Raw genomic sequence first — 12034 nt, 5'->3', positions numbered from 1 at the left:
AGCCAGTGACAGAAAATGACCATAAAGCAAATTTACTGCCAGTAAGAACTGTTTCTCCAGCACTCCACAGCTCTAGAAAAGCTCATTTATATCCATATAACAAGGTGCAGCACATACAGTTGCCTGGAGAGAAGGAAATGGTGGGGGTAAATTAAGGAGGACATGCAACAAAGTGGGAGGAAAAGAAAACAAACAAGGAAGAGCCAAGGTGACAAAAGGTCAAACAAACTCCCCATGTCGAGGACACATTTATTTTTCCACGAGAAACACACAAACATGCAACAAGGTCATCACAATTCAATAAAGACCGATAGATTAAGAAGCCCTTTATAGTTTAATCAATGTCTCTCAATACCTTGCTTTTAGTTTCTCTGTGAACCATTTTAAATAGCAATATGTAGACACTGCTTGAGAGAAATCAAACCACAAAAATGATCATTAGAGGATGTCAATTAAAATGGGCACTTAAAATGCAAAACATTTCCATGTTTTACATGTTGTCAAATGAAGGATGAAGGCAGCCAAACGCTATCTCATCCTCATCTGTGTAAAATCAAACTCAACAGAGGGAAAAAAACAAAACAAAAACTTCCTAACTGGAGTAAGATGCAAAACCACAGTGCTAAATCACCAGAAGACCTGGGTGATATTTCTAAAGAAGCAATCAGGTTTTTGTATGCCCAAAGCTACGCATTGTCAATAAACTTGCTCACAGTTTGGTTAACATGCACCTCTAGAAGAACATCACTGTATCTTTAAAGTACATGAACCTAAGCTTTGTCTGCTAGACGCACACTCGGCACACATTCACGCACACTCGCACAGACAGATACAGACGAACGGTATATCCACACAAAATGTTAAGGTATCATTTAAAGAGAGAAGTACAATTTGCAGTGGACACTATGAGAGAGTACAACTGTAAATACTTCATATGTTAGGACAAAGTGACTTCATTCCTTATCCTGCTTATAATCAAATGGAAAATATTATGAATGAGTCTTAATAAGAGTTGTAGAGTAATGTTATGTAATAGTTCTTTGAGAGACAATCATTGTTTAAAAAAAGACATCAAAAATATACGTTTTCTAATACATGGCATGTGACCATCCTCCAGTCATGACGCCTGGAGGTAGGCTCCCCACAAAGAAAACATCCGCTGTCATTTAAACCAAAAATGAGCCTTTTTGCTACACATGACGTATTAGATCTTAAAAATAGTAAATTGCATAAACACCATATCGCTCTTCCTTAATCAAATGCCAAACTGTGTTTTATTCATCATGCCATGTAGGTCTGTACACACCTGAAAAGTCAAAAGGGCCTGCCTCCTTAATGCAACAAGACCGACACATGGAAAGGAAAAGTCAAAGAAGCAAACACTTGCTGTTTTCTAGTTAATGAAACTTCGGTTAACATGGAATAAATTCCCTGATAGATCGGAAGCATTTTCTCTTGCTATCCCATAGTATAAAGGGTGTGAAAGAAGAAAACTTGAAATGGAAAAGGTCAAATAAGGACAGCTGGGTCAAAAATCACACAAATACCTTTAATGGTTTGTTTTAGCTTGTGTAGGTGCCAGAGTTAAGATTTGAGAGAGAATACACGGCTAAAAATGGAGAAAAACAGTTTAAATTTACTGAAAACTGAAAATCACCTTTCATATTGATATGGTGATGTGGTTAGTAACATTAACCTTCATTTGGACAAATGTTTCTGACTCTGTGATGAATGTAAGTCTAATATTCACTCTGTTTTAGCTCTGTCCTGGTCTTTATTAACTCCTGCTCCCTCAGATGTTAAATGCTCCACTGGGTTCAGCAGCTAGTTGCTGCCAGTGTCTCTCTGCAGGGACTTTTGAGTGTTTTCGCTGAAAACAGCTGCCTGCCGGAGCCAAAAATGAAGCAAGTTCCAACGTTAAAGTTGGAATTCACATGAATGATGAGAGAGAAAACTCAACTGACAACTGACAGAGGTGAAACCCACCAATCTGTTGCTGAAACAAACTTTAAGAATATTTGGAGCTGATAATTAACCCAGTTTTTTCTTATTTTTCATCTTCAGACTGAACAAAATAGCCGGCTGCATTCATTCCCATATTCTGGACAAGTAGAAAAAGAGAAATTGCCCATTATGGGGTGGGGACAGGCATCTTCATGCTGCTATAGCTATAAAGACACGTTTACTGTACTTACTGGACTCCCACCGGGGATCAACTACACAGATTCTACATTAAGGTAAGGACAGCAGCATATGCTAAGACTACTTGTAATATAAGACATCCATAACATGTCATAGATAGTTCAACAGTCCCTGACATACTGACAAATGTTGCCAGATTTTATGTATTCATGTTAATATGTGCCTGTATATAGATATGTGGGCCAGTCTTTGTATTTTCTATACAGAAGAGTATAAAAATAAATTAAACTTACACCACTCACTCAAACTGAGCTTGAATTTAAAGGTATATCACATCTGCAAATGTATATTTTATATATATTTTTCAAAGCATTGCAAGCCACTTTATAAACATCAACTTAAAAAAAGGCAGATTTAGTTGCAATTTAAGACATTTCCTAAAAATTAAACAACTGATTAAACAAAATTGTTGCCTCAAAGTGCTATGGAAGACTATGATTCACTCCAAAATTAAGACCACAGCTGGGTGCCTGCACAACATACCTTACACCAACACGCCTGCTCATTAAAACTGATCACATATATTTCTGGAGAATTATGCAGCAATTGGTTTTCTTTCATCTCCAGGTAAAACAACGTCACAAGAGCTCCACCCAGGACCTTCAAACGTGCATAAAATCTGGGGGAGAAAAATAGTTCCCAGCCAACTCCATACTAGACCAGCATTTGCATGGTTCCAAGAGAGAAGTGCTCTGCTGCTGAGGAGGAGGAGAGTGGGGGCGAGGCCATACATCAGGAGCGCCTCTGCCAACTTCAAGTGAGCTCACACAGGGAACGAGGTGTTTCACTGCTCGGTGGACAAGCAGTAAAGCCCAGTCCACTGTGTAGCATCAAACAAGCTCATGAGTGAGCACAGGTAAGCAGGAGCACTGCCCAGATTGGATCTCCAATGGAAAGCTTTAGATGTTTGACAGAGAAACGTCCATCTGTGGGAACTGTGTTCAGCTTTTCTCCTCAAGGACTTAAAGCCAGCGTATTAATGCCTCAGAGCACGCAATCACACACTCACCCCTTAGGTATGGTCAGTATGATGGATTGTGCCAGTGCCTGGGTTTGCTTCAACAGGGACAATAATAATGCAGGCTTTAGATTCACAGAGGTCAGCATCATCAATGTGTCAACAAAACAAATGAGTTTAACCTTGGTGTGCAGCAAATCCTGCTCCCCAGCTTCAGCCAAACACTTTCCAACACCATGTAACAAAAATCAAATTGACTGGCAAGATGCTCGTTTCATCACAGTCCACAAGGTTAACCATACAACGTACATTTATAACTAAATATTTGTTAGCCTTTTCCCATCTGGGATATACTTCAAGAACTCCAGAAGACACCTGCATTTTATGCTGATCTGTGGTATCAGAAGTGGAAAATGTCAGAGATGTCCAGTGCAGCCTTAAATGACATCATCAGAGGCAAGATCCTGCCCTGCAAACAACAAAACCAAGTTTCACTATTAGTTACAGGACACAACTGAATTATTGGAGTAAAAGAAGGAAGAAGGGAATCAATTCATTTTCATTCATTGGTAAAGCTGAAATTCTTTTAAACGTATCTTTACAATATCAAGTAACAACTGATCCACTGGCACCTCAGCCTATTGCAGATATCCTCTCAGCATTCATTATGCAGTGTTAGCCTGGACCAATCCAATCTTGGAGTTTAGCAGTTACAAATAAACCTCTGCAGAATTTGGTCCTCTCATCATTTTACTCCAAGTGCAGAGGAACAGCTTCGAATCTAAAAGGGGTTAAATACCATCGGCCTGCAGCTACCAACGCCAAGACAAAAATCTGACCTTGTTTTTACACACTTCAGCCTTCTGAGAAAAATTGGCATGAACACAGCATGCTCAAGAGACGGGTCAAAAGACATCATGAGGGAAGTCTTGGGTTATACAAATCAAAATATTGATCATGAACGTCATTTATTTTGCTTCCATTGCTCTCATGCCACCACTGCACAGTGTTTTTGTCTGTGGGGAGTAAAGAATTGTTGGCCCATCATGCAACGTCCATCTTCATCTGGCCATTAGTCCTTCAGGTTGTCCTCTCCGACTCCCTGGGCCGACAACTCTGTCAGGACGTTGTCCAAGTAGTTGGGGTCGGGGTAGCCATGGCCTGTCAGGTTGGAGCCAAATTCTGTCTTGTGGTGAATCTCGTTCCACACCACTGTGTCCGACTCGCCTGTGGTGCTGGATGTGCCGATGGTGAATATGAGGCGTCGGTCCCAGGCCATGATCAGCAGCTTCAGGACCTAGAGACAAACAAATGTGTGGATTTGTTACGATTATCCCTCTATGACAAGAAGGAAATAACAATGCATGAAGAACTGGGTCACTTACCTTTCTGCCTTTCTCGTTGTCGGGGAGGTAGCAGTGTCGAGGGAAGCCTCTCGCACTGAACTTCTTCCCGGGGTTGGGGTGCTCATTGGTCTGGTAAAAATGTCAAGAACAAAAAATAAATGTTACAACTCCACTTGCAATTACAACTTAATTGTGTAGGAAATGTCAACAGTACCCACAAGACAAGCTTTATTGTTCATGTTGCTTACAATAGCCCTTTGAGAAATATGCTACTGTACATATCCAATTATCTCTTTAAATATTAGATTTTAGAGTGTTGCTTTCAGGGCTCCGATGGGAAACATTATTAATAAAGGAACTATATGTAATTGCATTTTACACACCATGACAAATTGGTCATGTCATTTCCTCTTCCTTAGAGGAAGTGAAGGTTAAAACATGTTACAACCAACTAGCTGCTCTGCCAAACCAGTTTTTTTGGATCTCTCTTCCTCTATTATATGTTTGGGTAGATTTAATTTCACATCTTTGGCCATGACTGACTTTACTAAGTCAGAAATGGGAGAAACTAAACTGTAGTGGATGCACCAATGCAATTTTCATCAACAAATCAATCGCAAGTCAAATGTACTCTCTGTGGTGATTCTCATTCATTTTCTTATTAGGCTGCTAATACTGCTTAATATCACAATATATTTCTGATGACCATTAAGCCCATTATGTCTGTTTCTAAACCAGACTGAAACTGCCAGGGTATTTAGAGGTTGGATGAGGAGCAGGAGACTTACAGAAATGCTCACAGTGCTGACCTGAGTGGTAAAATGACCCCCTAGTATTCTCTTCTCCCTCAGAGACTAAGCCTGCTCTTCTGGTGGAAAAAAAGGTGATTTTATTGACTCTATTAAAGCTCAGCAGTCAGGATAAAATACGCAGCCCTCTCTCAACCAACCCACAAACCCATGCTGCAAAACATCCTCTCCTCTCCACTGCAAATGTGACATAAATTTGAAATGGCCTTCACTGGATTAAGCTCAGTTTTATTTATTTATATCCACTGCTCAAAAAAATGAGCAAATTTATAGATGATGAAAATGGCCTTACATGGCTGCAGTATCTCACAATTTTTTATTCTTCTTTGCTAAGAAGCAATGTGTGATCCCCATAAATACTGTTTCGTCAGTGTCTTACACTGCCCCAACGCCTCACCTTCCAGCACGAATAACCGTCTATCAGACTTAAGCGGATAAGCAGCAGTTGGAGAAAGGGCACAGATTTAGAGAGGAGAGACAGTGGATCAGGGCACAAATGCTGCATTGTGGATTTAGTGACGTGAGACACTTCTGACCTGGATCCCAGCAGGAATGTCGTAGACTATGCGAATGGTCTTGGAGTCTGGGTAGCCTGGCAGGCAGTGGGGTATGACGTGGTACTCCATCTTCCCAGGAGGCTGGGTGCCCGTTTTCTCTCCATAGATGGTTTTGCATGTTGGACACTGAAGACTGCCATCCTGGTTTGAAGAAGAGAGAAACATAATAGCATCATCCAACTATGCACACAGGTTTGGTTTTATTCAAATGCGAAGCTGTGCTGATCAGCAAAGGGGTCAGTCATAGTCACAAATAAATTAGTAATCAAATCTGCAGCTCCTCTGTGATTTATGGAGCAATTGGCTGGTGATACATTGACATTGGCCCTTATTAGATGATTGATTGTTCTTAATGTTACACTTTAAATATGCCTGGATTTGCCTCATTTGTACTAGCAAGCAGTACATTTACATTTGAAAGACTTCAAGTGAGCAGACCTTGTAATGATTTTACAAAATATTGTGCTTTCAAGGTTGATTTTGCTAAGATTCAGATAAGACTATGTAAGATCTCCATCTGTGTACCCAAATACTGAGGCCTGATCATCTGCCAGTTCCATGCAACCCAGTGAAGCTGTAAGACATCGCGAGTTTATATTTTGAGCCGAAAGTGACATCATAACAACGTCTGGCTCAGAAGCTTTTACCCACCTTATTGCCATTGTTGTACATGGCCACCAGGCACAGCAGATGGTACATGTGCCCACATTTGCCAAGTTTGCCGACCAGCTCTGGCTTGATGCCTTTGTGCTGCAGGACGCCTTCATATCCTGATGACATGACAAGCCTCTCCATGCAGATGGTACAGTCCTGGAATGGCCAGTCAAAATATTTCAGCTGCCATTCTACATGCCTGCGTATATATGAGACTTTCACACTTGGTTAGCACATCCAAAGAGTGTGTCTCTCGGTGGGCACAAAACTTTTAAATCCTGTGTGGTTATTTGTCTCGTTTTCTTACCTCATCCGGCATCACTTTAATCTTCTCTGTGTATCTTCGCACTACATCCTCTGGGTTTTTTCCTTGTCATAAAATAAAACAAAAGAGACAAAAGCCAAACTTGCCAGTTACACCCACACACCACAAGTATATATGAGAAAAGACAAGACGGACCACTGGATGGAATTTTCTTGTCATTTGAACACAAGAGAATAAAGAGCCAGAGTTTGATGGATGACAAACTTTCATTAGTTTCAGCAGACACTCTGGCCTGCATGCTGCTTTTTCCCAATAAGGCAGTGTAAGTGTTCATGTGAATACAGCAAACATGTCTATGATGTTGACAGGGAGGTCACCTTCAAAGTGGCACATAACAACAAGCCATCCCCACACTCTGCCATAATCCCTGTGTGCAACCAGCCTAACATGGCTGAGAGCACACCCACAGCTTACACCCCTAATACGCTTACAGGCAACCTCTTTTCCCCCGGAGCCTTTGTTTGTTCACTTGAGTGACAGCCAATGCACAAAGGGAGGGAGAGCAGTGGAAAGAGAAACACAGTGAGCAAATAAAAAAAAAAAAAAAAAAAAATGTTACGGTGTAAAGTGTAGGGAAGACAGAGGAGACATAAACCTATGAAGAGAGGGAGGAGAAGAAACAAAAAAGGAGAAAGGCAAAAGAGACTGGCTGTATGCATTTTATGCTCTTACTACTTGTTGGCTTCACTGGCTGGATCAAAAGCTTCTCTGACCTTTATCTGTACAAAACACAGAACAGGATAAGCCCAAATCTCTCTGCATGAGAGAAAAACACATCCGCACTCCCTTCAAGACCCTCGTCTACATCTGAGTTCATGCTGTTTCTGCAGACAGCATGACCAAGATGACTCCTCCATCTACAGCATCAATGGCAAGACATATACCAGGCCCATAATTTCCTTACCATTTCCAAGAAACTTTCCTTGAAAGAACAATATACTTTAAAGATAGAGATATTGGTCCAGCTCTTAACTAGCACACAACCCTGTGTGTATATTTTCATGCTCTGTGGCCAGAATATTTTTGGCGACACCTGGGATTTTGTGAGCTTCTCCTCTGAGCCTGAGATTTTCCTCATCAATACATAAATATGTAAATATTTGGTGATCCCCTGATTTTCCCTCTAGCCCTGCCAGGAGGTTTGCATTTATGTCTTTAACAACCATTGAATGAAGTGCTACAGATATTCTTGTGCCAGCAGGATAAATTCTAATAATGGCAGTAATTGCCTAACTCATTCATTCAGTACTGGTTGGCTAACATGCGAAAGTAAGATAGTCAACATGGTAAACAATATTTTTTTATTTACTTGTTTGTGATCAGGGTCTTTAAGTATGCTGAACACGATGCATGTATGAAGATGGACTCTACGTTATGCATGAAACTGATTGGAAAATCAAGCGTTGGAACTAACACTAGTATTTGTCCCTGTACTTAGTACTATAGCACAGTTTCCTTTATAGGAACCTTGCTATAAAATTGCAAGTCTTACCCCATCATCTGTATGCAGCAAGTCTGTGTGGAGAGAAATGGAAAGCTTTGTAGGGCTGACTGAGAGGACAAGTACTATGCACGGATGGAAACACAACAGCCTCACTGATCATTTAGGACAAACACTCCCTTGGGAGCCTGGCGGTTTCCACAGTTTCCATCGACCAGCACTTATTCAAGCCCAAAGCCGTCCAATGAAACACCAGATCCCTTCTCAGACCAGCTAAGTACAACAGTCGCTTGGTAATTACTTTCCCTACAAATGCCCCTGTCAATCTGCGTGTAGTGTACCATCTATAAAACTCTTCGAGTCTCCATTTCACTGCATTTACTAATAAATCTGAAACCGGCAGTCATCATTACACTATATTTTATAGGAACTCCTTTCAAAGGTAAAGGAATGCTTTCCTAATGTATTATCGTGTCCTTGATTGCAGTCAGATTTATTATGACACCCTTTTGGAGCTTGAAGGGAGAAACAGAAAAGAAAACACAACAACAAAAAACAGCTTTGGTTTTGTTTGCACACTAAACAACAGACTTGTAGACAGCTGATTCAAAAACATTCTGCAAAGCTTGGCAGGCGAGAGAGTCTGCTGAATGTCAGTGGTTGGTCTGTTCCTCTCCTCACTGCATTTCCTGTTTATTCACTGTAACACTTTAAAAATACAATGGCGGCATTGTTTTCTCTCCTCCTTGATTCCTTCTTTCTCACCTCTTCTCAAGTGCTTTTTCTTGGTTTTGCGGCGCATGCCATTGATCCCCGGCACAGGCTTCATGTCGCTCTTGCTGATGGGTGGTGGGTGCAGTATAGGCTTCGGGGCCCGAGTCAGGCAAACCGGCAGACCGGCAGCGCACATCAGGATACCTGTCATTCCTGATCCACATGTACAACACATACACACACAGAAGAGTGGAAAAGGTGCTGATGGCGAATGTTTTTCAAGATGAATAAGAGACCACAGATAAGTTTGAACACTCAAATCATTTTTGCTGATTTCCAAGCAGATGTTATCAAACCTGCTAGTGCTGGATGCACTGGTCCAGATCCAGTCAGATTCTTCACTGGGAGGGCAGGAACACTTCAAGAGGAAAGAAAAAAAGAGTAGAAGTAGTTAAAAAGACTAAAATACTTGGGGACTTGTTTATATCATATATTCAGGGTCACATTACCACCTGCAGTGACCATTTGGAGACACTGGGGTCTATCTCTGAGGCAGAGATTATTTACGAAAACTCATCTCCTCTCTGTAACTGCGGTGTTTCTTAATGTACCAGTCCATTCCTGTTCTTGTAGTAAAAGTAAAATATGTATTTTCACATTGTTTAAATGACTTTGTGATCTCTCAAATGGAAAGCAAACTGTCCTGATGGTGCACCATTGCCACAGCTGAGAAAACTAAGAACAGCAGCTAGTTCTGCCACGAAGAATGTCACTTGTGCTTCATCACAGAGACAGAGACAACTGCAATGGGATGAGACAGATTAACTCATGTACGAAGCGCTGCAGCAGACCCTGATTCAGGATGACATTTGGAGAGACTGCAGTTCAGGGTAAACAGAGAACAAAAACAGTTGACTTGTGTACTCTGTAAGACCTGGAGCAGAGCAGACGGAGGCACTTGGAGCATTAGTCAGTGAGTCTCTTTTCAGCGAGCAAACCGCAGCTAACCAGCATCGTACAGCAGCCGAGCTAAAGACTCAAAACGAGCAGCCGGCTCAAGTTCCAACAGTCACAGCAATAAAGTTATGTAATCGGATGGAAATATTAGCTCAGATAAAACTTTAACGTCGATCAACACCTTGTTTGAAATCTAAAATTGAAAAGTTCAGCAAAGGCACAACTCAAAACTCAAGAGCAGATATGATTTGGATGTGAAACAATAAAACAACCAAACAACACAAAATCAAATTAAAACTTAATTTCAAAAGAGAATGACCCAATTTCCACCTGGCCATTTCATTCAGATCGAGCATCCAGATTAAAGCCACTATTCACACACTACAGCACCTCTCAACTTCTGTAAATTACTGCTTCAAGCCAAACATTCTCAGTGATTTCATGTTTTAACTGTTTGCTAACCTGTTTGCCATATCAGACTGATAAGGTGAACAATCTGTCTGTGCTGTTACTTTGTTGTTACTTTACTCACACATTTGCATTGCATGTAAATGTATGTCCATCCCTATATTGCACACAATTACACAATGTGACACGATGAACAGGGACACACAGTTCCACTAAATCATTTAAGGAGATGGCGTGAGACACCAGATGTCATACAATTTACATTTAAAAAACCCTCTAAATTCTTAATAACATTAACTCAGCTTTACCATCTGAAGTCATCAAAAGGGGAAATGTCATGGAAAATTAAACATGCTGCATTGTGTATTAAGTCATCTTCAAAACTAACAAAAATAATCCATAGTCTAGATAAAAGTTACATTATAAAAGAGATGAGCCACCAATTATCTCGGACTATAAGCCACTGACACATGCACTACTGTGCCTATACAATACTTTCAAATCTCTTTGCTCTGTGACCATTAAGCCAGTGAGGTCTGAGGCCCTGCACCTCCCAGGTGTTTCACAAATCCACATCAAGAGACTGCTTTAATATTAGCGAGAGCCTCGGTTCCTGTGCCAAGGGAAGCCCTTCAATAAGCTGAGTGCAATAACAGAAAGGGATGCAAAACCTGCCTGGGGCTGTTGTGTAAGGACGCAGATACTGTGCATCTCACAACCGTGGACCAAAGCCAACTGGACTCATATGAGACAAAATCATTGATGCACATGAATCACCAATGTGCGTCAATGATTTTGACTTGTGATTTGAGTTGTGAAACACACCTTGTCAGAATGATGAATGCAGAGGTGTTAAACTACTGCAGGTTTGAGCTTGGTTGCAAGATTTTGTATCCAGCTTGGAATACGTTCAGCCACAGTGGGGAAATTATTGGGTGGACTCACCTGCAGTAGTCTGTGCTTGTAACAAAAACTAGCAGCTACATTGCACACAGCTGTCCATCACTTAGTAAGAGAACCAGCCAAAGTCAGAGGTTGGCAGGTTACCCTCTATCTGCAAAATGAAGCCAGTGTTTGTTTACACTGGTGAGGGAATGTGAGAAGCAGTGGCAAAAACAAGAATATCAAAAGTAAAAAGTACTTGTCTAAAGCAGAGTCTGACACTAAAACTAAAACAAATTAGGTGCTGCCTTATTTAAACATGCACTGTGAACAAAAAGCCTCCCTTTATGAGTGCATGTATAATTTAGGTTGTTCACAGAGAGCACTGTGATCAAACAAATAATTTTCATTAGAGGAAGAAATGGGACAGCACACTATGAGAGCTCTTAACACCATCTCATTGTGTGCTGCACACGTCTATAAGCCCACAGTACAGAAGACCTGTCAAAGATCTGTAGCATAGCATTTATTTAGAATGCTTTCATCTTCGTTTGCTCTCCAGTTCTAGCAAAGATCCCACTATCAGCCAGAGAGTGCATTGCATAATAAATATGTTGATGAAACAGCTGCACACTGCATGATTCCATATGCATCAAAAACAGCAGCTACTGCTGATCATTATATGCTAGATGGAACCAAACTAAGCTATTTATCTACATTGTGTTTATGGGTTGTTGTTTTTTTTTACAAATACAGATAGATACACATCTTGCAAGCAATT

General features: G+C 40.9%; 1 protein-coding gene across 4 annotated transcripts in view; it reads right to left on the bottom strand.

The window, feature by feature from the left end:
• Positions 1-219: 219 nt before the first annotated feature.
• Positions 220-12034, bottom strand: part of dtx1 (deltex 1, E3 ubiquitin ligase) — a 39746-nt gene continuing 27931 nt past the window's right edge. For 3 of the 4 annotated variants that reach the window (XM_033325392.1, XM_026322616.2, XM_026322617.1), the window contains 7 exons: positions 9363-9424; positions 9058-9219; positions 6834-6895; positions 6524-6682; positions 5852-6013; positions 4546-4635; positions 220-4457 (listed from right to left, as the gene is read on the bottom strand). In XM_033325392.1, the coding sequence (XP_033181283.1) occupies positions 4233-4457; positions 4546-4635; positions 5852-6013; positions 6524-6682; positions 6834-6895; positions 9058-9219; positions 9363-9424 (922 nt within the window). In that variant the 3' untranslated portion in view covers positions 220-4232. The remainder of the gene's footprint in view (positions 4458-4545; positions 4636-5851; positions 6014-6523; positions 6683-6833; positions 6896-9057; positions 9220-9362; positions 9425-12034) is intronic. The other variant, XR_003296548.2, reaches the window with a different exon arrangement.

The sequence above is a fragment of the Mastacembelus armatus genome, chromosome 9, assembly GCF_900324485.2.
Source record: "Mastacembelus armatus chromosome 9, fMasArm1.2, whole genome shotgun sequence".
Classification (NCBI taxonomy): Eukaryota; Metazoa; Chordata; class Actinopteri; order Synbranchiformes; family Mastacembelidae; genus Mastacembelus; species Mastacembelus armatus.
The sequence above is the reverse complement of the archived record's forward strand: the minus strand, read 5'-3'. Positions and strand labels throughout refer to the sequence as shown.